Genomic DNA, 24,840 nt, shown 5'->3' with positions numbered 1-24,840 from the left:
ACCTTGTTCCCCCACACTGCTGGCTGCAGGGACAGCCTCAAAGGCCCAGTGTTCTGGCTCTGAAGCCCCAGCTCTGTTCGTGGTGTCAGGCAGGGCCAGGGCAGCGTGGGTTTTCCGGAGCCAAGGGGCACCACATTCCTGCTGTGGCACCAGGCACAGCCAGTGCCCTCCACCTACAGCCTTTTGATACCAGGACTAGCAGCCACCCACAGCAGGGTATTGCAAGGCAGGGTCTGGCCTCTTGCTTTGCTGCAGCCTCGGAGCCATGGGACAATGCTGGGTGCCATCCCTGCATGTGTACAGGGACATCGGAGTGTACTCCCAGGGTTTGTCCTACCTGTGTGCCCCGTGCTGCTCTGGCCAGCGCTTTGGGCTTCACTCACAGGCTGGTGCTTGCTGGCAGGGATCCAATGAGCTCATCTGCTTCCCAGAAATCCCACTTGCCAGCCCAAGGGAGCTGCAGTCTCCCTTGCAAATGCCTGGTGGAAACTTTGAGGACCCACAGCCCCTGGCTTACAGCCTCTTGCCTGGAACCTGTGGAGAGATTCCTCTCCTTCCCAAAACCACTCTGGGGGCTGTGCCCAAACCAGCCTTAAGTCTGGCTTAAGGCGATCTCCATCCCCTGCCTTGAGCCAGGGCAGGTGTGGGGGTGGGAAGACAGACACCCAGTTCTTCCTATGAGCACTGTCGCAAGGGCAGGGGCTGACAGAGGTCTGGTGAGGCTCACATACCAGCAGAGACCTTCACAGCCAAGTAGGGAGATGATGTTCCCAGCAAGATTTTCTTCAAAAAACATTCACAGGAGCAAAGCACTTGAACTGAGCTGGGGTGAGCACAGCCCAGTGTGGACCCTGGCAGGACCAGCAGGAAGGGATGGAAAACCAAATCCCTGATAACAGGGAAACCACTGGACCAAACAAGCATGGGCAGAACCCCCACACCCTTGCTCCAAAGTCCCACTTCTACCCCACCATTGGACTCCCCCACTCCAAGCACTCCAGACCCGACCCCATCTGCTGTCACTCACCATCCACCACGTCTTTGCCCTCACGTTGTAGCAGAGCTGCCACTTCACCGAATCCTCCTCTGTGCTCAGCACCTCCATCCACACCTGGTTACTCCAGGAGGTCCTGGGCGCAATGCCCCACTCCTGGTGCCATCACAGACCCTTTCCCCAAGAAAAACACCACCAAACCTCAGAGGGCACCTGTGGAAAAGCAGCTGAGTAGAGGCGAGGAATAATCCCTGTCTACTAGCTGCCCTGTGGCAGGCGGGTCAGCTTCTCTTGGGTGGGCTGGTGGGTGTCACCCTCACCATTGCTGTCTGCCATCACCGCCACCGCACCCAGGGCAGCTTGGCACCCTTGTGGGACAGCACCCACGTTGGGACGACGATGGGACCCTGAAGGGCGAGGAGGCAAAAGGATGTGCAGGGATTCTGAGGCTGTGGGGGTTGCTTTGGCTTTGTCTTCTTTGGGAAGGGGTTGCTGTGGATATCACCCCCAACCCACAAGTCCCATGCCAGGGACGCTCAAAACCAGACTTGCACAGACATGAGCTCCACATCACCCCTCCCACTGTTGCCAGCCCATGTCCTCCCAACACACGTTCACTTGAGAGCAGCGTGCTCAGCGGGGGGACCCTGTCTATGCCAGCCTAGAACCCCCCTGTGTGCTGGGCTGCAGCAGCAGAGCGTGAGCCTTCTGCTGGTCCCCTGCAGGACGTGGTGATGGTGTGGCTGGCTGCTGGTAGGACAGCACCCACCCTGGCAATGAGAACATGCAGAACCCCGGATCCGTATGTGCAGGATTCCCCCGGTTCCATACACACAGACTCCACCGTGGTCCATTCGGGCAGGAATCCCCCGTGTCCCATTCAGGCAGAGCCCCCCATATCCATACAGCAGGATCTCCGGGGCCGTACATCCCGGGCAGCCCCCTCGGGCCATCCTGATCGCGATTTCTCCATGGTTCTGAATGAGGTGGAGGGGTACTGGGGGAGTGTTTGAGATGTTGGGGAGTGTTGGGGGTGTATGGGGTGTGTTCAGGGGATGTAGGAGGGTATTAGGGTTTTTTTAGGAAGGTATTGGTGAGTTGTGGGGTGTTGTGGACGTTGTGGGGGTGTTGTGGGTGTTATGGGGGTGTTGTTGGTGTTGTGGGGGTGTTGCGGGTGTTGTGAGTGGTTGGGGGGTGTTGTGGGTAGTTGGGGGAGTGTTAGGGGGTTGTTGTGGCTGTTTGGTGTGGTTTGGGGGTGTTGTGGGGGAGTTGGGTGTGGTTGGGGGGTGTTGGGGCGTGCAGGGGCTATCGAGGGGCGGCTATCGGCGTCCCCTTTAAGGCGGGGGCGGTGGGGCTGACGTCAGGAGTCGTCCTTGGTGAAGCAAGATGGCGGCCCGGTAGCGGTGCAGAGCGGCGGCAGCGGTTGCGAGAGCTCCCCGCTCCCCGCCCCACGCCCGGCGCCATGTCTCTGCTCTGCGTGCGAGGTACCGGCGGGCGCGGGGTCCGGCTCGGGGGGCACGGAGCGGGCCAGGGGCTGGCGCAGAATGGGGGTGGTGTCTGTGGAACAGCTCCATTCAAGGAAATCGGCGCGTGGATTCATGAATGAACCGGCGGGGGCGCGCGCGCGGCACCGGTTCCGGGGATTGGGGGTGTTGGGGTGGTGTGTGTGTGAACGCACGGAGGGTGCTCTGCATCCCTCCCCCTTCATCTCACATCAGTCCCTCTTCATCCTCCCACTGCTGCATCCCTTCCACCCCCTCACAATTGCAGCCCCCCACAACCCCACCCGCCTATTCTCACTCATCTCTCCACAAATACTCCCCCTAAACAGGGGGCCTCAGACGTCCCCCCACGCATCGCCAACCCCCGCGATTCCCACCCTCCACTCCTCCAAGCATCATTTATCCCAGAGCATCTCCACATCCCCAGCCCCAAACCTCCAATCTTCCCACGGCCCCTCCTCCAAACCCCTAAATATCCCCCGAAATTACACCCCCCCTGCAGGCGTTTCCCCACCTCGGTGATGCTTTAGGGGGGTTCTGAGCAGTTGGGGGGGGGTTTGCAGAGGAGGGGCACGGTGGTCTGGTTTGTGTATGCTGATCATGCCATACTGAGAAGAACTGGTGGGGGATCCCCATCCCCACTCCCTGGCATGATGAGACCTGCCCAACTCAGTGTGCAGATGGATCCGGCAGCCTCGGGCTTGTCCTTACTGGAGGCTGCTCTGGATTGCGTGGTCAGTTTGGGCTAGGGAGGTAAGTCTGGGTGGTCCTTTTCCCACCTCCCCAAGGCCCTGCAGCATCTCAGTGTGGGTCCTGGGGTGAGGGGTTGGAGGTAGCAGAATGGCAGTGAGGGACAAGGTGAGGCATAGGGTGTCACCCCAAAGCCCCCATCCAGCCTTCCCTTGTCCCTTCTGGGGCACCAGGGCCACACACAGCCCTCGAGGACTATGTGCTGGGGGAAGGCAAGGACTGTAGTGGCCCTGGGAGGTGTGGGGTGAATGGGGACAGGGGTGTGTGGCCAGAGCGGGGTCTGAAGGGGTTGGGAGGTAGATGGACAGATGGATGGGTGGGTAGACAGGTGCCTAGAGAGACAGATGGAGGAGACAGATGGACAGATGGATGGAGGGATGGGGAGACAGGGAGACATGAGCTGGTAGACAGAGGGGTAGGTGGATGGGTGGGAAGAGGGGTGGATGGTCAGAGAGAGAGTATGGGTGGGTGGATGGATGGCGAGAGGGAGGGGGTGGGTGGATGAGTGGATGGACATGGAGGGAGGGGGTGGTTGGAGAGACAGGTGAATGGGTGGATGGTCAAAGGATGGACAGAGAGAGGGGTGGACAGAGACATGGGTGGATGCACAGACGAATGGATGAATGGACAGAGGGTTGGACAGACAGATGGGCCTGTTGCAGGATGCCTACAGCCCAACCTGGTTTTCATGCCATTGTCAGTCTGAACCCCACCTGCCTCAGTTTCCCCAATTGATCCCTCCTCCTTTCCCCTGAGAAGGATTATTACCCCACCCTGGGAAGCACCTCGAGTTCCACCCTATTGTGGGGGCACCCAGCTCCCATGAGGGTCCCGCTGTCCTCAGCTCCTTGTCTGGGGGCTCAGGTTGAGTGTAGCCCAAAGGTGACACCCTGGGACCTGCCACCCGTGTGCCAGTTTTGGGGGCCCCTTGGTGGCTGGGAGGGCAGCACAACCTCTTGGGGCCAGCAGCCACAGATGGTGGCAGCAGGACTTCTCCCTGGCAGCAGATAACAGCCAGGAGAACCATGTGTTCCCTGGGTAATTGTTCCTGTCAGATCAGGTATTATTGGAGCTTTTCCTTCCTCTGCTTCTCTCTGTTTCGTTTCGGAGACAGTTTTGGGCTGGTGGGTGCCACTGGGGCTGGGAAAGGGGTGAGCTCCGACCAAACAGCACATGTCATGGGCAGGTCCTGGTACCAGAGACTGTATTCTAACATCATATGATTCCTATTATTCCTACTATTATCACAGTTATTAATTTAATATTAAATATTAACAATATAATTAATAGTAATATTAATTAAATATTAAATAATATTAATCCCAAACAATGTATAACATGCCATAGACAATGTATAACATGTAAGTTTTTTATTATATTTTATATGTTATAATATATATAATCTATAGTACAGAATGTATAACATAATATATATAGCATATACAAAAACTTAAAATTTAAAATACGATATCCCATATACAACATCTAATATAATATAAAATACATCACATATAATAGGTGATATATGTGGTATATATGATATATATGTAATACTTAAGAATATATGATATATAACGCATAACATAAAATATATATATAAAATGCATTTTATATATAATACAATCAACATATGAAATATAGTTAATACTAAAACCCACACTGCTTCCAGATGTTCCCACACAGTCTCCCAGGCTCGCAGCCCAGTGGCAAAAGGGGATCTTTCGGATCCCAGAGCCTCCGGCCTGGCCTCAAATAAACCTCCCCCCTCCCCCCCCCCATGAACTCCCCCATCCCTGAGTGTAGCCGCAGCTTCTGGAGTCTTGAGATTCTGGATTTGGCCATGAGCAAAGTGCCACCTAGCGCATGACTGAGCCAGAGGATCCTGGATTATTTATTGAGCAGGAGGCTGAGGCTGAGCCACAACCCACCCCATCAGTGGTACTGCAGGTCAGGCTTGTGCCCTGTTGCCTCCCACAAGCCTCACATCCCCTCTGTGAGCGGCATGTCTCTGAACAAGTTAGCTTGGATATCACCAGGGCTATTTTCATCCCTCGTTGGTCGCACTGGTCCTCACTTGCTGGCAACCACAGCATTTAACCAGGTGCTGTGTCATTCTCTCCCTGCCTGGTCCCATTCCCTCACCTCCCCTTACCGCCCAGCGCTGGCAGCATTGGTACCTGGCTGCTGCCTCCTCCCCACTGCAGGCAAAACCAGCTACCCACTTGTGTAAAGCTGGGGCATCACCCAGAATCAGTGATGTTTGTTCCCTTGCTTCTGAGCAGGATCTGGCCCAGATGCAAACAGCCCCACCTCTGTGTGCACTTGCCCTGTGGGGAGGGGTCCCCAATGGGCAGGGTGGGAATGAGTTCCTCGGTACCCCTGGGAGGGCAGTTTTGGGGGAAGGGGGGGCATCCTCAGCCTGAATCTCTTCCCTCTCTCTCTGTTCCCACAGTTAAAAAGGCAAAGTTTGATGGACCCCAAGGTAAGTGTCCCCAGGCTGTCTGCCTGGGGGGGGGTTGGGATGAGGGGCTTGCCTCTTGGGGTGGTTGGGTATGTCGGGATCAGAGGGAGGGCAGCGGATGGCAAGGGGACCCCAGGCTCAGCCTCTGATCTGGAGGCATCATTTGGCAAGGGGAGGGAACACACACAGAGATGGGAGTGCCCTGTGCAAGATGGGAATGCCGTGGGCAGGATGGAGTGCTTGCAGCCAGGCCACCCTTGCCAGGGGTGGAATCCATCCTGACTGGGACTGGGGTGCTGAGGGCAGTGTGTGGGTACCCCATGGGAGGGTGGCAATTGGGGAGCGTCTTGGGGGGTCCCCTGGTGTCCATGCTCTTCTTGCTTCCATAGAGAAGTTTAACACCTACGTGACACTGAAGGTACAAAATGTCAAGAGCACAACCATTGCAGTGCGGGGCAACCTGCCCTCCTGGGAGCAGGACTTCATGTTGTGAGTGTATAGGGGCCACTCTGGGGCCTCCACCCCAGTGCTCCCCCATGACCCCAGCCCTGGGAGGCTCGCCTGAGTCCTGCAGAGACTGGAATGGCCCCAGGGGGCTGCTGTGGAGGGGGTTACCTGACACTTCTCTCCTTCCCAGTGAGATCAACCGGCTTGACCTGGGCCTGACGGTGGAGGTGTGGAACAAGGGGCTCATCTGGGACACCATGGTGGGGATGGTGTGGATCCCCCTCCGTACCATCCGGCAGTCCAATGAGGTAGAAGCTTAGGCATGGCCACCCCTTTCGTTAGACCCTAAAGGACATGTAGCCACACTCTTGGTTGTCCTTCGGTGGTGGCAGAGCCTTTCCCACCCCTGCTTGGAGAGGAGTTGGGGGGCTGAGAATGTGGGGTCCCTGGTCTCCTCACCCACATTTCTACCCCACAGGAGGGCCCTGGGGAGTGGCTCACGCTTGACTCCCAAGTCATCATGACCGACAATGAGATTTCGGGCACCAAGGACCCCACTTTCCACCGTATCCTCCTTGACACCCGCTTTGAGCTGCCTCTGGGTGGGTACCATGCCCGGACCCGTTCAGGGTTGAGGATGGGGGTCTGATCCTGTAGCTCCTAAAGATGAGAGGCTGTTTTGGTGGGGGGAGGGGTGGGGAATCTCTGCACCAACTGGGGTCTTTGCCCTTGCAGATATCCCTGAGGAGGAGGCCAGGTACTGGGCCAAGAAGCTGGAGCAGCTCAATGCCATGCGGGACCAGGATGATGTAAGTCGGTGCAGTGTCAGGCAGGGGTAAGGAGGCAGTGGTGCTGCAGTAGGGCAGTCCTCAGCAGCCTGTCTCTCCCCAGTATGCCTTCCAGGAGGAGCAGGAAAAGCCTTTGCCCGTTCACGGCTCCCAGTGCTGTAAGTGCTGCCCTGTCCCTGCCCCACTGCAGATCCCCCCCCATTGCCTCATGCCCCAGGTCCGCACGTTGGGGTTGTGCAGGGGTGGTGTCTGTGCTTGCCTTGGGGTGTTGGACCCCAACCCAAGTGAGGTTCAGCTTCACCCCACACCATGTTCCCAGTCCCGCTCCCAGACTCCTGTGTCTGCTGGTGTTTCTTTGCTTTCTCCCTGCCCCACAGTGTGTGAGCCCTCCTTTGGGGCTGAGTTGTAGGGGAGAAGGGTATGACAGGGCATGGCAGTGGGGCTGGTAAGGATGGTCCCCTGGGAAACCTGGGTGAGGGGTGGTGAGGGGGCTGCTCAGTGGGGGCACTGGCAGAGAGATCTGGGGGATTTGGGGTGCACTTCAGTGCCACCATGCCCATCCCTACACCCCATCCCCATCCTCTCTCGGTACTGCATCATGCAGCCACAGTTCCTGACCCCAGACCAGTTCAGTGCTGATGTGCTTCATCCTGGGTGCTGTCCCCAGCGCAGCTTGGTGCCACCATGCCTGAGAGATGCTGGTTTCCCCCAGCCACCTCATGCTGTTGCCCTGGAACTGACTCCATCCTTATTGTCTCTGCCCCTTTTTGTTTTTCTTTGTAGGCAGCTGGAATTACTTCGGATGGGGAGAACAGCAGAGTAAGTATCCTGTCCCTTCTGCCTCTCCCAGCCTGGCAGTGCCCAGCTCTCCTCACATCTGACTGGGTCCATCTCTGCATCAATGTCCCAGAGACATGGGGACATGGTGGTGGCAGTAGCTGGGCTGTGTAGGGCATGGGGCAGATTTGGGGCATCCAAGGCCACAGGAGCTGTGGGGTCATCCCCTGTCCCACTCCCTGTGGCCCCTTGCAGATGATGACCCTGACAGCACAGTGGATGATCGTGACAGTGATTATCGCAGTGAGACTAGCAACAGCATCCCACCACCTTACTACACCACCTCCCAGCCCAATGCCTCTGTCCACCAGTACCCCATGAGGCATCAGCAGCAGAGCTCCCGTGACTCCTACACCGACTCCATGCAGAGCTATGAGATGGACTACTCAGACCAGCATCCCATCAGGTAGTGTCAGTGCAGCCAGCTCCCCCTGGACCTGCTCTCTTAATCTCACCCCCTAGGCAGGAGAGACCAGCAGGTCCCTGGGGTGGGTGATGATGCCAAGGACAACACTCTCAGGGTGGTGGGTGACAGGGAGGGATGCTGAGGCAAGGAAGAGCGGGAGTGGCTTGGCCCTAAGCCTTTCCTTCTTACCTGGAAGTTTTCAAGCTCTTTTGGATCACCACCCTCCTCTGTCCTTGCTGGGCTTTGAGACCCTCAAGTCCTAGCTCTCCTTACTGTGAGCTATGGCCTGCCTTGGGATACAGACATGGCTATAGGCAGGGTCACCAGCCCGGTGCTTTGTCCCTGTGGTCCCAGCATGTTCCCAGACCAAGGTGCCAGCCCTGTCAACCACCACGGAGCCTCCCTGCCGATGTCCCCATGGCAGCAGGGAATGCTGGGGCACGGCGGGTGGTGGTGGTGCTGGGACCTTGCTGATCGTCTTCCTCTCCTCCCCGGCAGACGCTATGGTAGCGTTGATTCTGCCGCAAACAGGCGCAGTGACGCCGAGTCCGCTTCTGAGTCGAGCAGGCGGACCAGCCGCCAGCCTTCCCTTGAGAGCAGGCGGTCCCTAGACCTATCTGATAGGTGGGTCACTACCTTGTTGCGTGCTGTGTACCGTCGCAGAGTGCTGTGGTCGGTCCTTGCAGCCGTGGTGAGGCCAACACCAGTCCCGGCAGGGGCGACCCCATGCCACTGCAGGGTCTCCCTGCCCTGGGCTGCCTTGCAGAGGAGCAGCATTGGGATGCTCCAGGGTGTCTCTTAGCCCCGTGGTAGTCCTTCTTGTTCTTGGGGGCCCAGTTCATGGTGCAGATACCCCAGCATCCGGGTCCCACTCACTGGCACATCAACTATGTGGCATCACTGCTGCCTGCTCCCTGTCATGACAGCAAGAATGGGAGCTGGGACTCAAATGAGCCTTGGGGACTCAAATGCCACCCTCTGATACTGGTACCTCCCAGGGAACACTTGGCTGGTCAAAAGCCTCACACAGTAATTTGGGACTCATGTGGTGTGCCAAGATCTGGCCAGGATCTGGCTGAGGAGATGAGGGGTTTCTAGGCATGAGCCATGTCTCCTGCACTCCTGTGCCCCAAGTCTTCCTTCCCAAGGTAACTGGATGATGCCAGTACCTGTGTCTGTTGGGAGCAGCTTGGGCATCTGCCAGTACCCTCCTTCCTGCCATGTCCCCTGGCTCCCCACTGCCTAACCCAGCTGCTCTGGGCCCAGGGCTCTGCCCATCTCTTTGTCCCCTTCCTGCTTGCCCACCCCTAAGTGCTGGCTGCCAGTGCTGGAGACATGGTGTCGGCCTCTTCCTAGGCATGTCCCTGTCCTGTCTGCATGTTTGCTTATGTGAACCTGTCTCCATGGAGCACCATGGCTGCCTTGTCCCCAGCAGTATTCTGGGATGCAGGGAACCCTTCTGTGCTGTTGCTCCCCTGGGTGCAGGCAGCTGTGAGATGGGGATGCTGGAAGAGCCAGTGGGATAGATGGGATTGGTGGAAAAGGGTCTGGCCTGGAAGAAATGCTGGTAGTAGGGATGATGGGGTTAAGGGGAGTTGATGGAGTTGAGAGAGGGTGTCCTTGGAGAGGGAGTGCCTGGGAGATGTACAGGCAGTGCTGGGATGTCAGGGTAGAGGCTGGGTGTGGACTATGGGCAGGACAGGTTGTCTGGCAGAGGCAGGAGGCAGGATCTGGCTGGGTGTGCAGTCTGGCTGTGCTTTGCCCCCTCCTCTGGCAGGAGTGAGCTGAGGGGACAGACCCTGACCCCCATGTTCCTACACTCAACCCAGGTACAGGAAGGTCAGATCCCTGGGGGGCTAATCCCAGCTCATGGAATCTCCTGGGTCCATGCCTTCGACTCCCAGGATAAGGAGCCCAGTGCTCACCAAGGGCTGTGCCCTGAGGGGGACCCCACATCCCTCCTGCCCATGGTGTGGGGACCCTGGGGCTGTGGGACAGCACAGGGCAGGCAAAGCTGTGGCACAGTCCCATGGAGCCCTGTTCTTGTCTGCCCTCGGCCCTGCAGCCCCACGGGGAGCAGCCATTATGCCTCATCTGCTGAGCTGAGCCAGGGCAGCTCCCAGCTGAGTGAGGACTTCGAGAACGAGAGCCTACGGGACTCAGAGCTGGATGAGCGGGATGGGGACTCCTACCACTCCTGCCATAGCTCCGTCAGCTACCACAAGGACTCACCCCGCTGGGAGGAGGAGGAGGAGGAGGAGGATGATGACCTCTACCTGGAGGAGGAGGAAGAGTTCAATGAGGACTACAGTGAGAATGAGGAAGGCTGCCCCAAGGAGGTGGAGGAGAAGGACCTGCGGGAGCAGGGCACCTACGAAGTCCCTGAGCACGATGCCTACCCCCCACTGCAGAAACCCCCCGGGCAGCAGCAGCAACCACAGCAACCCCAGTTGGTCCCTCAGCTGAAGCTGCAGCAGCAGGAGAGGAAGGAGGAGAGGAAAGAGGAGAGGAAGGAGAACGACTCCTCTGCCCCTGAGGAAATCCCAGAGACCCTCCAGGCCCAGCAGAGTGTGGATGAAGCTCCCCTGCAAGAGTCAGCTCCTGAGCCTGAGCCCCCAAAACCATCTGAGAGGTAGGAGTGAGGCTTTGACCTGTAGTGTACTTGTGATGGCACTGTGCCTGGTAACACCAAGGATGCTCTGGAGGTGGCCCGGGGCGCATGGTGTGGTGCCAAAGGGCAGTGCCAGGGACTTCCCACGGTGAATGAGAAGCCCACTTTGTACCACCCTGGCAAAGGGCAGCTCCTAGGGCATGATGCCCTGGCCCATGGTAAGCAGGGGCAGAGCTCAGGGCATTCAGGACCTTGCCAGGGCTGCTGGGGGCACAGGTTTATATCCTGGGGAAAACCTGGGGATAGGGGAAGTGGGGGCTTGGGGCTGTGATTCCTGTCCTTTGTCTCAGGCTATTGGCTCCCTGGATGGAGGGAATACCCTGGAGCTCAGCAGGAGGAAGTTTCCTTAACAGGAGTCAATTCTCTCCCTAAGCCGTTAGTAAAAGCTCACCCAAGGCCTCCTGTGCTGTACAGATGAATTATTTGGTGGTCAGGTCCCTGGTATGGCATGTGAATAATTCACTAATTAGTCTCTGCCTTTAATTATTGAACGTGTCCATTCTTCCATGGTTTGGTGAGCACCGCTGCTCTGTACAGAGGCGAAGTGTGATGGACTTTTTCAGTCTTTTATTACTTTAAATTATAGTCCAGAAATGGAAAATCTCTAATTTAAAAGAATGTGTAATGAGCTTTAAAAACCCCCTCAATATTTAGTGCCAAGGCCTGGCTAGAGTCCTGGTGAAGGTGGCCATGAACTAAGGTTCATGTCTGCCTGCAGTGCCTGTTCTCTGGGCAGGGCACCTGTGGGTCCTGTGGTGGTCATTAGTGACCATTGCTTAGTGCTGTGGGCCACAGATTAGTGCCAAGGACCCCAGATTAGCACTGAGGACCATAGATTAGTGCTGGGGATGACACATTAGCACAGGGTTGGATTTGGCAGGTTTGCCTCCTGAGCTCCCCATGGCCTCATTCCAGCCTGGTTCTGGGCACACGTGTTCAGTATCATGTCACACCAGGCTCTCCAGGAGGCTGGTACATGTGGAGGATTTGTTTTCTTTTCCTTCACGTCTTGATTTTGCAAGAGAGGAGATAAAAACCTAACCCCACCACAACCAGCATGTCCAGGCTGACAGGTCTCCTGTGCTGAAAGTCACAGGAGCAGAGCGCTCTTAACCAACCTCAGGAGTTTCCAGAGTGGTGGGAAGAGGCCAGAGGACCTCCTTTTGGGGAGATGAGAGGTGAAGGATGTTTAATCCAGGTGCTAGTGTCGCCCTGACCTGGAGAGATCCCTCTGTGTCCCTTGGGTGCCCAGGCCAGAGTTTCCCAAGGGAGTGAGAACTTCTGGCTTCTCCCCATCTGCCTTGATGGTGCTACCCTTTGCAGAGGGACTTGCTCTCTTTTTAGAGCCCTTTCTGGTAGTAAGTGTTTGTGGTTTTTTTTTTGCCATGGCAATACTGCCTCATTGACCCTCAGGATCCCCATATTTCATCCTCAGTCCTGCCCGGGCTGACTTCCTGCTCCCCAGTGCCATGCTTGGAGGTGAGCAAGGTGTGTGTGCTTGCAGGGAGCAAGCAGAGGTGGAGGTGCAGGACCCCAAAGCACGAGCCAAAGCCAACTGGCTGAGAGCCTTCAACAAGGTCTGCATGCAGCTGCAGGAGGTGAGCAATGCTGTGGCTGACAACTGCTGGGTCCCAGCACCAGCCATGTGCTGGGTGTCTTCCAGACACATCCACCCCCTGGACACCCCACACCCTGAGGGCAGTGGGGACCTGTGGGAGCCCCACAAGGGGCAGGGTGTGCTGAGGACTTTCCCATGGTGAGTGCTGCATGTGGTGCGCTGGTGTGAGCCCCTCGCCCTCTCCCATGTACTGAGCTGACAATTTTTTGTTCTGTTTTTAGACTCCATCCCATCCTCCATCTTTTCGTTTTTATTTTGGCTCTGGATTTGCCCCCTGGGGCTTCGATTCCCCCTCCCCACCGCTTCTCTTTTCAGTTGTCCACCATCATGGCCCTTGCACCCGCGTCTCCCCTTCCTGCAGGGAAGGGGTGTAACCTACCTGCAGGTAAGCATGTCCAATCGAACGATCCAGCCTTCCCCATGTGTGCGTGTGTGCTTGTGTGAGCCAGGGATTGCCCCACAAGGGAGGTAAAATTGGCTTTTTCCTCCCTTCTCCCTGGAAATAATCCCCTCCTTGCAAGGGAGGTGGCACTATGGGATGGTCCCTGCACACATCTCATACCTGGTGTGCTCTGGCTTTCCTGGCACTTCTCTCCAACTGGTTGCAGGTCTTTGTGGAGCTGCTGAGTCTTCCCAATGCTCCCCTCTCCCAGACACCCAAATTTTGCATGGTGCAGCCATCTCCACTGCTTTGCCAACCTGAGCTCCTCTGCTGAAGCCTGCCCTGCTCACCCTCTGGGAGATATTTTATTCCCAGTGCAGGCTCTTGGCTGGAAAGAGCCCCATCAGTTTAGGAACACACTTTTCTCTGCCCACCCTGTAAACCTTTTACATGCTTCCCATGCAAGGGGAGCCTTGGGGAGGGCACTGGGGACTCAGTGCTGTGCCTGTGATGGCTGCTCTGTGTCTTGCAGGCTCGCGGGGATGGTAATGGAGAAGCTAAATCCCTGTGGTTCAAAGGCGGGTGAGTATGTGGGGAAGTTGGTAGTCTGTGCTCCTCCCACTCCTGGGTCTCGTGGGTTCCTCTCCCCTCCCCATTAGGATGTGATTAACGCACTCATCATGGGGCTGGCATGGGGAAATGTTGCTGGGGTCTGGGCATGCCAGGGGCCAGAGTTTTGGGCTGAATGCTGGTCGCTTGGTGCTTTTGGAGGAGCCAACAGAGATGCCACCACTCCGTGTCCCCAAGAGCTGCTGCTGAGGGGGAGAGTGAGGAGGTGAGCGGGTTGAGATGGGACTGAGCTGGGGTGGTGGCTCAGACTTCTGTCCTGCCTTGAGTGGTGCCACAGGGAGCCGTGAACCTCTCACCCGGACAGGCTGTGGGTTTGCCCCATCTTGCCATCGTGGGCAGCCCTGCCACTGACTCAGGCAGAACCTGGCAGGTTTTCCTGAGAGCCCACCAAATCACACCAGGGTTTTCTTGTGGACAGGCCTGGAGGCTGTGACCAAGCTGCACTACCCTGGTTCCTCTCACAGCAGAACAGCTTGGTGCTCACCTTTGGTGTCCCAGAAGGAGACCCCAGCTCTCCTGCTCCATGCTGCAAGCTAAAGCTAACAGAGCCAATTCATAGAACTGTAGAATGGTTTGGGTTTAAGGGACTTTAAAGCTCCTCCTGTTCCAACCCCTGCCAGTGCAGGGACCCCTTCCACTGGAGCAGCTTGCTCCAAGCCCCTGTGTCCAACCTGGCCTTGAGCACTGCCAGGGATGGAGCAGCCCCAGCTTCTCTGGGCACCCTGTGCCAGCGCCTCAGCACCCTCACAGGGAAGAGCTTCTGCCTCAGAGCTCAGCTCAGTCTCCCCTCGGGCAGGTTCAAGCCATTCCCCTTGGCCTGGCCCTACAAGCCCTGGTCCAAAACCCCTCTCCAGATTTCTTGTAGGTCCCTTTCTGGGGCTGTTTTTTTTTTCCTGAATTTCACTGACACACCACTGAAGCCAAACATCTTCACATGAGGAAAAAGCACACTTTTCTGCTTCAGTCCCCTTCACCCCCCAGCTTTTATCTCAGTGATCCCTGCCCTAGCCAAGGTAGTGGTGGGGATGGGGTTCCCACATGTTGGTTCCAGGCCACACAAGCATTCTTCAGTCCCAAGCAAACAGAGGGCAATAGCAAGGGGGGTGGGGAACCTTCCTGCATCAGTTTCCCCTTCTCCGCTGACTCTCCTCTCTCTCTCGCAGGCCTGGTGGCGGGCTGATCATTATAGACAGCATGCCGGACATACGCAAGCGAAAACCCATCCCCTTAGTTAGCGATTTGGTGAGGTTCCTCCTAATGCAGCACACAGCCGCCGGCTTTGCTCCTGCTGTGCCCTGCTGGACTGTGTGCCCTGCTCCCAGCTGCCTCTAACATGGCTTGTGTTTTCTGTTCTCTTTCCTCCGGCCTGGCTTGGCCATCCCTGGCGGCAGGGGGGCGGCAGTAAGGTTTCTGCGCTGCATTAACAGCATGCCCGACATTAAGCCTGGACGCAAATCTCTCCCTCTAGTCAGCGATCTGGTGAGCGTGGTCCTGAGGGGTTAAAGAGAAAGCACCCCTGGGTGCTTCTGGCCAGCTCTGCCCAGCCTTCTCCAGCCCCAACTCTAGAGGGCAGGGGTGTCCCAGGCTGTTCTGGGGGTCTCCTGGCCCTGGACCTTGCAGTGGGGAGCTGTGAGGATGGCACAGCTCAGCTTGCCCCACTGGAGCATGCTTCTGTTTAACGGAGCTCCAGGGCCCTGTTCCAACACCTCCCAACAGGAAGACAAGGCTTCCTGGGCCCCATCTCGTTTCCCTGGTTCCTTCCTGGCCCTTCTAACACGGGCTCCTCACAGTTTGGAGTGTGTTGGGACTGGGCAAATAGACCCATGTACAAGAGGAGGGGTAGCACTGGCTTCTCTGAGCTGCACAGACCCTAAGCTCCTGTCCCCACTGTTGCTCCAGCCCAGTCCCTATGCTGGGGTCCCATCCACCCCCTGGGCTGTGATGCACAGGGTCACTCTGCTGTTACCCCCTTGGTGACAAGAGACAGCAAATTTGGAAATGCTTTGCACCCAGAATTAGATGCTCTTTGCCTCCTTCCTCATTTCCTTACACCTCCCCAGGGTGCCTCCATTCTGTCCTCACCCTGCCTGCCCCCTCCCATCCGGCTGCCCCCTTTTTGCTCCCCTTGCCCCAGTGCCCTCCGCCCCCCAGCCTGCTCAGGCAGCCGCTGATGCTTCCGCACTGTGCCGTGTTGGTGTTGGGGTTTTGGGGTGTTGGGTTGTGGGTGGTGATGGGGTTGACAGAATGCAGGGATCAGGCAGGACCACCCCCTTTCCCTGCTGCAGGGATTTGGCAGGCTGCAGCCAGTGCTGCGGCTTGGGGTGGGAAAACTGCCAGGGACTTGTCCAGCACTGGATGGGGGGTTGGTGTTGCCCCGATTCCCACTTGTTCCAGCAGGGAAGGGGCCAGGACTTGCTCTGCTGTGAGGTGGCTTGCACTAACAGCCTTTTATTCCTCCCTCGCTGGCCCTGGCTGCCTGCAGGCAATGGTAAGTGCCCATCACCCAGGGTTGGACCTGAACTGGGAATGCCACGGGCTGCTGAACTGGTTCCAGTCCTGCTGCACAGCTGGGCTCTCCCCACTGCCAGCACCCACTGCTATCTGGGGTGCGGGTCTGTTCAACATGTTTTATGGCCACTGGGAACCCAAAGGAGTGCGAGAGGGACATCCCATGCTCTGTCAGACCTGGGAATTGTGTTTCTTTCCCACAGTCCCTGGTCCAGTCCAGGAAAGCAGGAATCACATCTGCGCTGGCCTCGAGCACCTTGAACAATGAGGAGCTGGTAGGTGCTGGGGTTAGCTGGTGTGCAGGGTGGTCATGGCAGGAAGGCTGAGCCCTAGGCTAGGGGGGTATGTGCCATACCAGCATCCTCCTCTGGTGATGCTAGAGCAGCTAGGATGCTCATGTCTGCATCAGGGGATGGTGGTGATTGTCCCCTGCCCTGCTTGTGTGCACCCAGCGCAGGGTGTCCTCACTCCGGTGCATGGCTCAGCTGCTATAAGTGGCTTGAGCTTTTCTCCCCCTCTCTGTTCTGTCCTCGTACAGAAAAACCATGTTTACAAGAAGACCCTGCAAGCCTTAGTGTACCCCATCTCCTGCACAACACCCCACAACTTTGAGGTGTGGACGGCCACCACCCCTACCTATTGCTATGAGTGCGAGGGGCTGCTGTGGGGAATCGCCCGGCAGGGCATGCGCTGTGCCGAGTGTGGCGTCAAGTGCCATGAGAAGTGTCAGGACCTGCTCAACGCTGACTGCCTGCAGAGTAAGGACCCACTTCCTGCAGCCTCGTCCCTTCTCAATTTAGAGAGGGAGAGCTGGACTCCTGCCTTGTGCATGGTGAAAGTGGTGAGCAGGGCAGGTCTGTCCTGGGCCTGTAGGTAGGCCTGAAGGTAGACCCTTCCAGGTTTGAATTAATTCATGCATGGTGGGCTTGGCGAACTCTTGGCTGTCTCCTGGATGCTGCCACCTGCCTGTCTACCCTGTCTCACCCATAGCTGTATTCTCCCAGGGGCGGCAGAGAAGAGCTCCAAGCATGGAGCAGAGGACCGGACCCAGAACATCATCATGGTGCTGAAGGACCGCATGAAGATCCGGGAGCGCAACAAACCAGAGATATTTGAGCTGATCCAGGAGGTGTTTGGGGTCACCAAGACCACACACACGCAGCAGATGAAGGCAGTGAAGCAGAGTGTCCTGGATGGCACCTCCAAATGGTCAGCCAAGATCAGCATCACAGGTAGGCACCAGTAGCACCAGGCACCATCTGCTGTGGGGGACCATGGGGCTGTCTCCTTGCACAGGGATGCTGCATTGTCCAGCTGCTTCCTGCCCCTCGTTCTCCAAAGCAGCTTCAGCCCCTGGGGCTGTGCCTGTGGTGGGGATCTTGGTGTGGCGGTGGCACTGACTGCTCTCTCTGTCTGCTGTCTCCACTGTGTGTGCCTTGTGTGGATGGGTATGCATGCTGTGCTGCAGTTGTTTGTGCCCAGGGCCTGCAAGCAAAGGATAAGACAGGCTCCAGTGACCCCTATGTCACTGTCCAGGTTGGAAAGACAAAAAAAAGGACTAAAACTATCTACGGCAATCTCAACCCAGTCTGGGAGGAGAATTTCCATTTGTAAGTTCACCCCTGGCCCCTACATCCCCTTTCCTAGCCACTCACAGTCACGTTGGGTTGCACTGGCTGTTGGCACATCCCTGTGGGGTGATGAGGAGTCAGCTGGGGCTTCATCCTGCTCCAGTTGAGGGTGGAGGGAGGCTGCTGGGCTCACGGGGAGGGCTGGTTTTGTGCCATGGAGTGTTTGGCTCCTGGCAGTGTGGGCTGATCCAGGCTGTGTTGGTGGGAGGGTTGCTGCCCCTATATCTGCTCTTTCTCCCAGTTCCTGCCCAGAGCTGGCATGGTCCCTCTTGTTTAGGAAAACAGAGGCTGGGGAGAAGATGGAAAGGTTTCCCTGCTTATTCTAGGGTTTGCCCCTTCTTACTTCTCCAGTGAGTGCCATAACTCCTCTGACCGCATCAAGGTCCGTGTCTGGGATGAGGATGACGACATCAAGTCCCGTGTGAAGCAGCGCTTCAAGAGGGAGTCTGACGACTTCCTGGGCCAGACGATCATAGAGGTCCGGACCCTGAGTGGGGAGATGGACGTGTGGTACAACCTTGGTAACTAGCTGGGGCCCTGCAGTCTTGGGGGGACATGCTGCCGACCCTCTTGTGAAGGCTATTTCTCGTATTAGCATAGGGTCTGCTTTTAAAGGCACGAACACAGAAAGCTGTTGGAATCAAGTGTTTTTCCAAGGTCATTCTCAGAACCCTTTGCTCAGGAGTTCTGGTCCTCTGCTGAGGGGAAACTGAGACATAGAGAGACCACATCTCTCTAGTGTGTGGAGATACGGCCAGATCCCTCCCTGCAGTGTCTTGGTTGTGTTGTACCCTGGTCTGGCTGTACTTGGAGCTGGGCGTCCCCAGGCCCCGGCCCCAGAGCCTCTCTGTGCTGGGGCCACCTGCCCCTCTTTGGGGCCAGAAGTGAGCAGAGTTGCTCTGGGAAGCCTGATGTCTTTGTCCCCCTCCCTGTACCCCTGCAGACAAGCGGACAGACAAGTCGGCTGTGTCGGGAGCCATACGGCTGCACATCAGTGTGGAGATCAAAGGCGAGGAGAAGGTGGCTCCCTACCACATACAGTACACATGCCTGCATGAGGTGAGCAGCCCACCCCAGCCTGAGGTCTGTGGCCCCCACTCCAGGAATGCCACCAGCCCTAGGGACCTCGTGGGACTCATTTGTACCTCCAGAACCTGTTCCACTTTGTGACGGATTTGCAAAACAACGGAGTGGTGAAGATCCCTGATGCCAAGGGGGACGATGCCTGGAAGGTGTACTTTGATGAGACAGCGCAGGAGATCGTAGATGAGTTTGCCATGCGCTATGGGGTGGAGTCCATTTACCAGGCCATGACGTGAGTTCCTTGCCCTCCATCCTGCTGTGTCTGGGGTGTGTGGGGGTCATTGTCAGCATCACCCTGCTGCAGCCTGTTTGCAGCCTGCCACGGATACAGAGATGCTGCCCTAGCTCACCCCACACCCCTTCCCCATACCTTCCCTTGCATGCACCCCAAACCCTGCACCCCTTCTTAGGGGCAGCCTCTCCATGGCTCTCACCTTCCCCCTCCCCCTGCAGGCACTTTGCCTGCCTTTCCTCCAAGTACATGTGCCCCGGGGTGCCAGCAGTGATGAGCACCCTGCTTGCTAACATCAATGCCTACTACGCACACACCACAGCGTCTACCAACGTTTCAGCCTCCGACCGCTTTGCTGCTTCCAATTTCGGGGTAAGTCCGATGGTGCGTAAACACTCCTTCCTTCTTCTCTCTCTTCTCTTGGGAGGGGGTGGGGGGCTCAAGGGGGCAAAAAGGGCTGTGCAAAACACCCCTCTCCATAGGACAGCCAGGCGCAGTGTGGGGTCAGCCTCTGCTTGTCCTGAAATTCATCCCACTCCTGTTATTCAGGAAGGAAAAGAGCCACCACCTTTCTGGGAGAAGGTCTAAATTTGCTCCCCTGCCAATTGTCATGGTGAAACAGTGGCTGGAGTCCAAGTGGGACTTCTGGGTCTCCAGTGGGACTCCAGTGGGATGCTGGGTGGTGAGAGGGTGAAACCTTGGTGGCAAAACCACAAGCAGGTGGCAGGAATCCATCCCTGCAGCTCACTGGGTGTTTTGCACCACCCTGTGCATTTGGGTGTACCGGAACCGCTGCAAACTTGCCTGGCTGTGCCAACACCAATGGGAACCTCATGGCGAGCCGGGCGAGTTTGTGCCGGGGCCAGATGAACCCAGGTGAGAAAGGGCTGAGCTCTCCCCCTGACTCCCCCATGTCATCCCAGAGGCTGCAGATACTTGCTCTGGATGCACAAGGGTTGAGCCAGGATCAGTGCCCAGCCCTGGGTTAGGCAAAGAGTTGGGTAGCCAGGGATGCAGCCAGGGTTGAGCACAGCTCTGGGAGCAGCAACTTTGGTTCATGGGAGCTGGAGCCGTGTGAGCTGTGCCTCCAGGTCACGCAAGAGGAGGAAACCATATGAGACTCAAAAGAAAAAGCACCTTTTCTCTAACATGGAGGGTTTAAAAAACTTGTTTCTTTCTCTTTTTTTAGAGAGCCTAAGGTTGGGTCCTAAAGTGCCCAGCCGAGTCGCTTTAACCCCGAGCACCCGTCGTGTCCAGTTTTAAAGCACTGCAGCCGTTCGGTGGTTGGGACTCACGGTCTTGGCCCAGAGCCTGGCTCTGCCAAAGGTTTGCGGTTGCCAGTGCAGGCTGTGAGCTTGGCTGAGCCGCGGGTGCGGGACTCGCTGCCCCATCCCGTTCTCTTGTCCTCCCCTCCAGCACTCAGGGAGCTGCCCTATGAGGCAGACTGACCCAGCACAGCAAGTGCTGTAGGGGGACCCAGGGCTCCCATGGGAGCCCACAGGGTTGTCCAAAGCCTGCGCCAGCAGAGATGCAAAGTGAAATAAATGCCTCCCAACAGCATTTTGGGGTAGACTGGTTGCTTTGCCCATAACTCTGATGCCTGATCTGCAGCCCAATATGGGATTTGCATCCTCCTGCCCAGCAGTCCCTGGATGGGACCTGCACTGAGCTGAATTAAAAGCCACTCAGCTCCAGTGGATGTCATCTACCTGGGACAATTCCCTGCCCACAGTCCCTGATGCAGCCTGGTTGGGTGAGCAAGGAGTCCACATAGGTGTCCAACTCCTGTGGGCCATCCTGGCCTTGTGTCATACCAGCTCAGCCCAGAAGATGGGTGACTGCAGCAAGAGCCCAGCTGCTTTTTCCCTGCCCTTTTTGCGTGATCTCTTTCCACATGGCCTAGGGGCACTATCCGCACACCCTCTCCCTGTGCCTGCCCCAGGCTTGCAAGTGTTCAAGTGGACAGGGCAGGTAGAATAGCCTGTTTCCCACCTCCGACACCAACTGCCATTGAGAGCAAAGGGGATGTGCAGTGTCGCCTCTTGATCCTGTACCGTGCCAGGCATGGCCACTTTTGCCCTGGGGACTGTCAACAGCTGCCAGTGAGTCCGGGCCACCAGTGAGGATGTGCTCTTCTCTGTGGGCATCCCATGCCTGCCTACTGGGCTCAGATGAAGGAAGGAGGCAAGGAAGGACAGCAGGAAGGAGAGGGATGAGCTGGGGTGTTGTGGGCAGGGATCAGAGGGAGGCAGGGGCAGGTGGGAGGGGGTACGGTCCCTGCCACCTTTTCCCCCTCTTACCTGTCTCTGGGGTGTTTCTCTGCAGAAGGAGCGTTTCGTCAAACTCCTTGACCAGCTGCACAACTCGCTGCGGATTGACCTGTCCATGTACCGGGTAAGGTGCCTGCCAATCCTCAGTTTTGGCTGTTTTCTTCCCCTCTACCCACCCTGTTGAGAGTTTTGTCTTTTCTTGCCCTTTGGCAGAACAATTTCCCTGCCAGCAGCCCCGAACGGCTGCAGGATCTCAAGTCTACAGTGGATTTGCTGACCAGCATCACCTTCTTTCGGATGAAGGTATTGCTGGGACCCTACTCACCCCATCTCCTAAGTGGGGGAGCTGACCCCCACTGGCCCCAGTTCTTTGCAAGTTTGGGGTCCTGTGGTAGCTCCTTGGTGGCTGGCTGGGGCTGTGAGTCTGCCTCCAGCACTGCTCCCCCCTCCCACACCTAGGTCCAGGAGCTGCAGAGCCCCCCACGAGCCAGCCAGGTAGTGAAGGACTGCGTGAAAGCCTGCCTCAACTCCACCTATGAGTACATCTTCAACAACTGCCATGAGCTGTACAGCCGCGAGTACCAGACAGACCCGGTGTGTGGGGCAGGGGGAGCTGGGATGCCCTGGAATGCCGTGGGGGAACCTCATTTCCCCCACTGACCTCCCTATTCCCTGTCCTTTTCCTTTGTGATGCTCCTGCTCCTTCTCCAGAGTGCTTAGTCCCATATAGAATGAGGCCCAAGCCTTGGGCTGGGTTTGAGACCCACTGCTGTGGGGCTGAGACTGGAGGCAAACAAGGGTGGCCTACATGGGGGCCTCCAGGATGTTCCTAGAGCCCTCCTGCCTCCTTGTTAGCCCTGCCACAAAATCAAGCCCCATGGGTGGGGTGACCAGAGCCTCTGCTGTGTCCCCATCACTCCAGACTAAGAAAGGCGAAGTGCCCCCCGAGGAGCAGGGCCCCAGCATCAAAAACTTAGACTTCTGGTCCAAGCTCATCACCCTGATAGTCTCCATTATCGAGGAAGACAAGAATTCCTACACACCCTGCCTGAACCAGTGAGTAGGTGCCAGGAAAGGGGACTCTGCATTGCGCTTGGGAGGATGCCCACATGGTGGCTTTAGTCTTTTGGAAATGGGTTGTAACATCTATTCTACAGTTGGGAAACCAAGGAAGGTGGGAGGTGTGTGGGGATGTATCTTCAAAGCAAAGGGCTGGTCCACCCTGTGTCCGCACTGTCCCCTTGCCCCAGGTTCCCCCAAGAACTGAATGTGGGGAAGATCAGTGCTGAGGTGATGTGGAACCTCTTCGCTCAGGATATGAAGTACGCGATGGAGGGTGAGTCCCACTACATCTCACTCTTACCTGGGTAGGGAGCCAGGAACCAGGCAGGAGCTGCCCTCTGCTCCCACTCACCTGTTCCCTGGGCAAACCCATTTCACCCCCTCATCAACATGATGCCTAGCTTAAACCCCACCAAGGAGCACTTCTCTCTTCACCTTGTCACCCTGGCATACCCAGCACTGCTTCTGGGGCAAATGTGTCCTCCCTTGCCGTGGTTTGTGGCTTGAAGCAAACCCCTCCCCATGGCGCTCATCTTCCCTGTGCAGAGCATGACAAGCACCGCCTGTGCAAGAGTGCGGATTACATGAACCTGCACTTCAAGGTGAAGTGGCTTTACAACGAGTATGTCACCGAGCTCCCCTCTTTCAAGAGCCGTGTGCCTGAGTACCCTGCGTGAGTGCAGCCCTCGGGGGGCAGGGGAGGGTGTGCTTGTCCCCTGAGGGCTACTGGCCTCACTGGGTCTCTACTGATCTCTCTTCCAGCTGGTTTGAGCCCTTTGTTATCCAGTGGCTGGATGAGAATGAAGAGGTCTCGCGGGATTTCCTTCATGGAGCACTGGAGCGGGACAAGAAGGATGGGGTATGAACAGGACTGTCAGTGGGCACAGGAACTGCAGCCGGGGGTGGGTGAGGGGCTTGTCCCTCAATACCCAGTGTGTCCTAGCCAGGGCCAATGTCTTCCTTCTTGCCTCCTGCTGACGCAGCCTCTTGCTCCCCCAGTTCCAGCAGACATCAGAGCACGCGCTCTTCTCTTGCTCCGTGGTGGACGTCTTCTCCCAGCTCAACCAGAGCTTTGAGATCATCAAGAAACTTGAGTGCCCCGATCCCCAGATTGTTGGACACTACATGCGACGGTTTGCCAAGGTGGGTAGCTGCCAGGCCAGTGGCACGCTTGGGACCTCAAGTCCAGCCCTGGTGCAGGGCTTCTGGACTCCCTTTGTCACCTCCCATCCTGCTGTGGGCAGCAGCATGCAGCACAGATTGCGCCACCTCTAGTGGTGATGCTCAAGCAAATATGCCATCAACAGACCCTGTGGCCCTCCCATGTTTGCTAGCACAGATTAGATAATTAATGAGTTAATTGATTAATGAATTTAGATTAAATGCATTAGCTCACTGCAGTGTGGGCTGGGATTGGATGTAGGCTTAATGGCTGGTGCTTTCATAGCTGTGTGGATGATGGAGCTGACTATGGACACCAGAAGTGCTGGATCTGTTTTATAGGGGCTGTGCTCATGCAGGTCCTACGCATCCGTGGGGCCAAAGGGTCTAGGGGTTGCAGGGTGTATCCAGGCATTGGGCTGTTTCACTGCTGTGGGACTCATGGTCTCCCTTTCTCCATCCTTCCTCCTTGTTCCTGATGTCTGGGTGTCTTTGTTCCTGCCTTATTGGCTGCAGACCATCAGCAATGTTCTACTCCAGTATGCTGAGATCATCTCCAAGGATTTTGCTTCGTACTGCTCCAAGGAGAAGGAGAAAGTGGTGATGTATCTTCCTTCTGCTTGCTGCTTGCCTGGTGCTACCAGGCAGGACTGTCCACACATGGTGACCCCAACCACCACCTCAGCTCCAAAGCTGGTACCCATGAAGCAGGTCCTGCCTTTGGTCTCTGCCTGATATCAGTCTATGAAATGCTAGCAGGCAGAGCTCCATACCATGACTGTTCTTGTGTACCCCAGTACAGGGTGGGAGGGACTTGGCGTGATGGGCAGCTGTTCCGGCCACATCTGTTGATGCTGACTCCCCTCTCCATATCACCCCTCCAGCCCTGCATCCTGATGAACAACATCCAGCAGCTCCGTGTCCAGCTCGAGAAGATGTTTGAAGCCATGGGTGGGAAGGAGGTGTGTATCAGGGATTTTGGGAGGAAGCCCTATGGCAAGGCTGGATCTGTCCCCTCTCCCCAGAAGCAGACCTTTTCCTGGCTCCACAGTGCTGGGAGAAGACCTCAGTTCCTCATTCCTGTATGGGATCACGGCGTCCCACCATGTCAGACGGTGGATGGGCTTCACCCTGCCCACGGGTGCATTTAGGGTGCAGAGACTCCCCTGTGGACTGGGTCAGGGGCTCTGATAGCTTCTTCAACATATCCCTCTTTCAGCTGGACACGGAAGCCAGTGATATCCTTAAGGAGCTGCAGGTTAAACTCAACAATGTCCTGGATGAGCTGAGCCGAGTCTTTGCCACCAGGTACACCCAGGCGAGAGGGTATGGGCAGTGGGTCAAGGGGAGGTTTAGGGGTCCAGGAGCTGTGGCTGGGGCCAGGCTGGGTACTTTGCTTGGCCAAGT

General features: G+C 56.9%; 2 protein-coding genes across 15 annotated transcripts in view; one reads left to right on the top strand and one right to left on the bottom strand.

Moving 5' to 3' along the window:
• The window catches only part of HMG20B (high mobility group 20B), a 132,034-nt gene that overhangs the window by 92,955 nt on the left and 14,239 nt on the right, over positions 1-24,840 (bottom strand). The gene's annotated exons all lie outside the window — the stretch shown is intronic.
• Positions 2,455-24,840, top strand: part of UNC13A (unc-13 homolog A) — a 32,854-nt gene continuing 10,468 nt past the window's right edge. For 4 of the 14 annotated variants that reach the window (XM_061355738.1, XM_061355736.1, XM_061355735.1 and 1 more), the window contains exons 1-32: positions 5,165-5,728; positions 6,097-6,196; positions 6,345-6,462; positions 6,633-6,756; positions 6,890-6,963; positions 7,046-7,100; positions 7,726-7,761; positions 7,975-8,185; positions 8,684-8,809; positions 10,251-10,817; positions 12,361-12,454; positions 13,389-13,438; positions 14,878-14,971; positions 16,198-16,269; positions 16,533-16,752; positions 16,999-17,226; positions 17,463-17,604; positions 17,977-18,146; positions 18,569-18,684; positions 18,777-18,940; positions 19,162-19,324; positions 21,266-21,334; positions 21,424-21,513; positions 21,670-21,804; positions 22,133-22,266; positions 22,461-22,546; positions 22,819-22,945; positions 23,035-23,131; positions 23,272-23,415; positions 23,950-24,033; positions 24,318-24,395; positions 24,653-24,741. In XM_061355738.1, coding sequence (XP_061211722.1) covers positions 5,503-5,728; positions 6,097-6,196; positions 6,345-6,462; positions 6,633-6,756; positions 6,890-6,963; positions 7,046-7,100; positions 7,726-7,761; positions 7,975-8,185; positions 8,684-8,809; positions 10,251-10,817; positions 12,361-12,454; positions 13,389-13,438; positions 14,878-14,971; positions 16,198-16,269; positions 16,533-16,752; positions 16,999-17,226; positions 17,463-17,604; positions 17,977-18,146; positions 18,569-18,684; positions 18,777-18,940; positions 19,162-19,324; positions 21,266-21,334; positions 21,424-21,513; positions 21,670-21,804; positions 22,133-22,266; positions 22,461-22,546; positions 22,819-22,945; positions 23,035-23,131; positions 23,272-23,415; positions 23,950-24,033; positions 24,318-24,395; positions 24,653-24,741 — 4,283 coding nt within the window. In that variant the 5' untranslated portion in view covers positions 5,165-5,502. Of the gene's footprint in view, positions 2,479-5,163; positions 5,729-6,096; positions 6,197-6,344; positions 6,463-6,632; positions 6,757-6,889; positions 6,964-7,045; positions 7,105-7,725; positions 7,762-7,974; positions 8,186-8,683; positions 8,810-10,250; positions 10,818-12,360; positions 12,455-13,388; positions 13,439-14,649; positions 14,729-14,877; positions 14,972-15,968; positions 15,975-16,197; positions 16,270-16,532; positions 16,753-16,998; positions 17,227-17,462; positions 17,605-17,976; positions 18,147-18,568; positions 18,685-18,776; positions 18,941-19,161; positions 19,325-21,265; positions 21,335-21,423; positions 21,514-21,669; positions 21,805-22,132; positions 22,267-22,460; positions 22,547-22,818; positions 22,946-23,034; positions 23,132-23,271; positions 23,416-23,949; positions 24,034-24,317; positions 24,396-24,652; positions 24,742-24,840 lie in introns of those variants that run through there. The other 10 variants (XM_061355740.1, XM_061355743.1, XM_061355737.1 and 7 more) reach the window with 7 other exon arrangements.

This window comes from Neopsephotus bourkii, unplaced genomic scaffold (genome assembly GCF_033783945.1).
Source record: "Neopsephotus bourkii isolate Nb327-2 ecotype Australia unplaced genomic scaffold, CSIRO-AGI_Nbou_v1 NB_838, whole genome shotgun sequence".
NCBI lineage: Eukaryota > Metazoa > Chordata > Aves > Psittaciformes > Psittacidae > Neopsephotus > Neopsephotus bourkii.
This window is presented reverse-complemented; position numbering and strand designations above follow the sequence as displayed.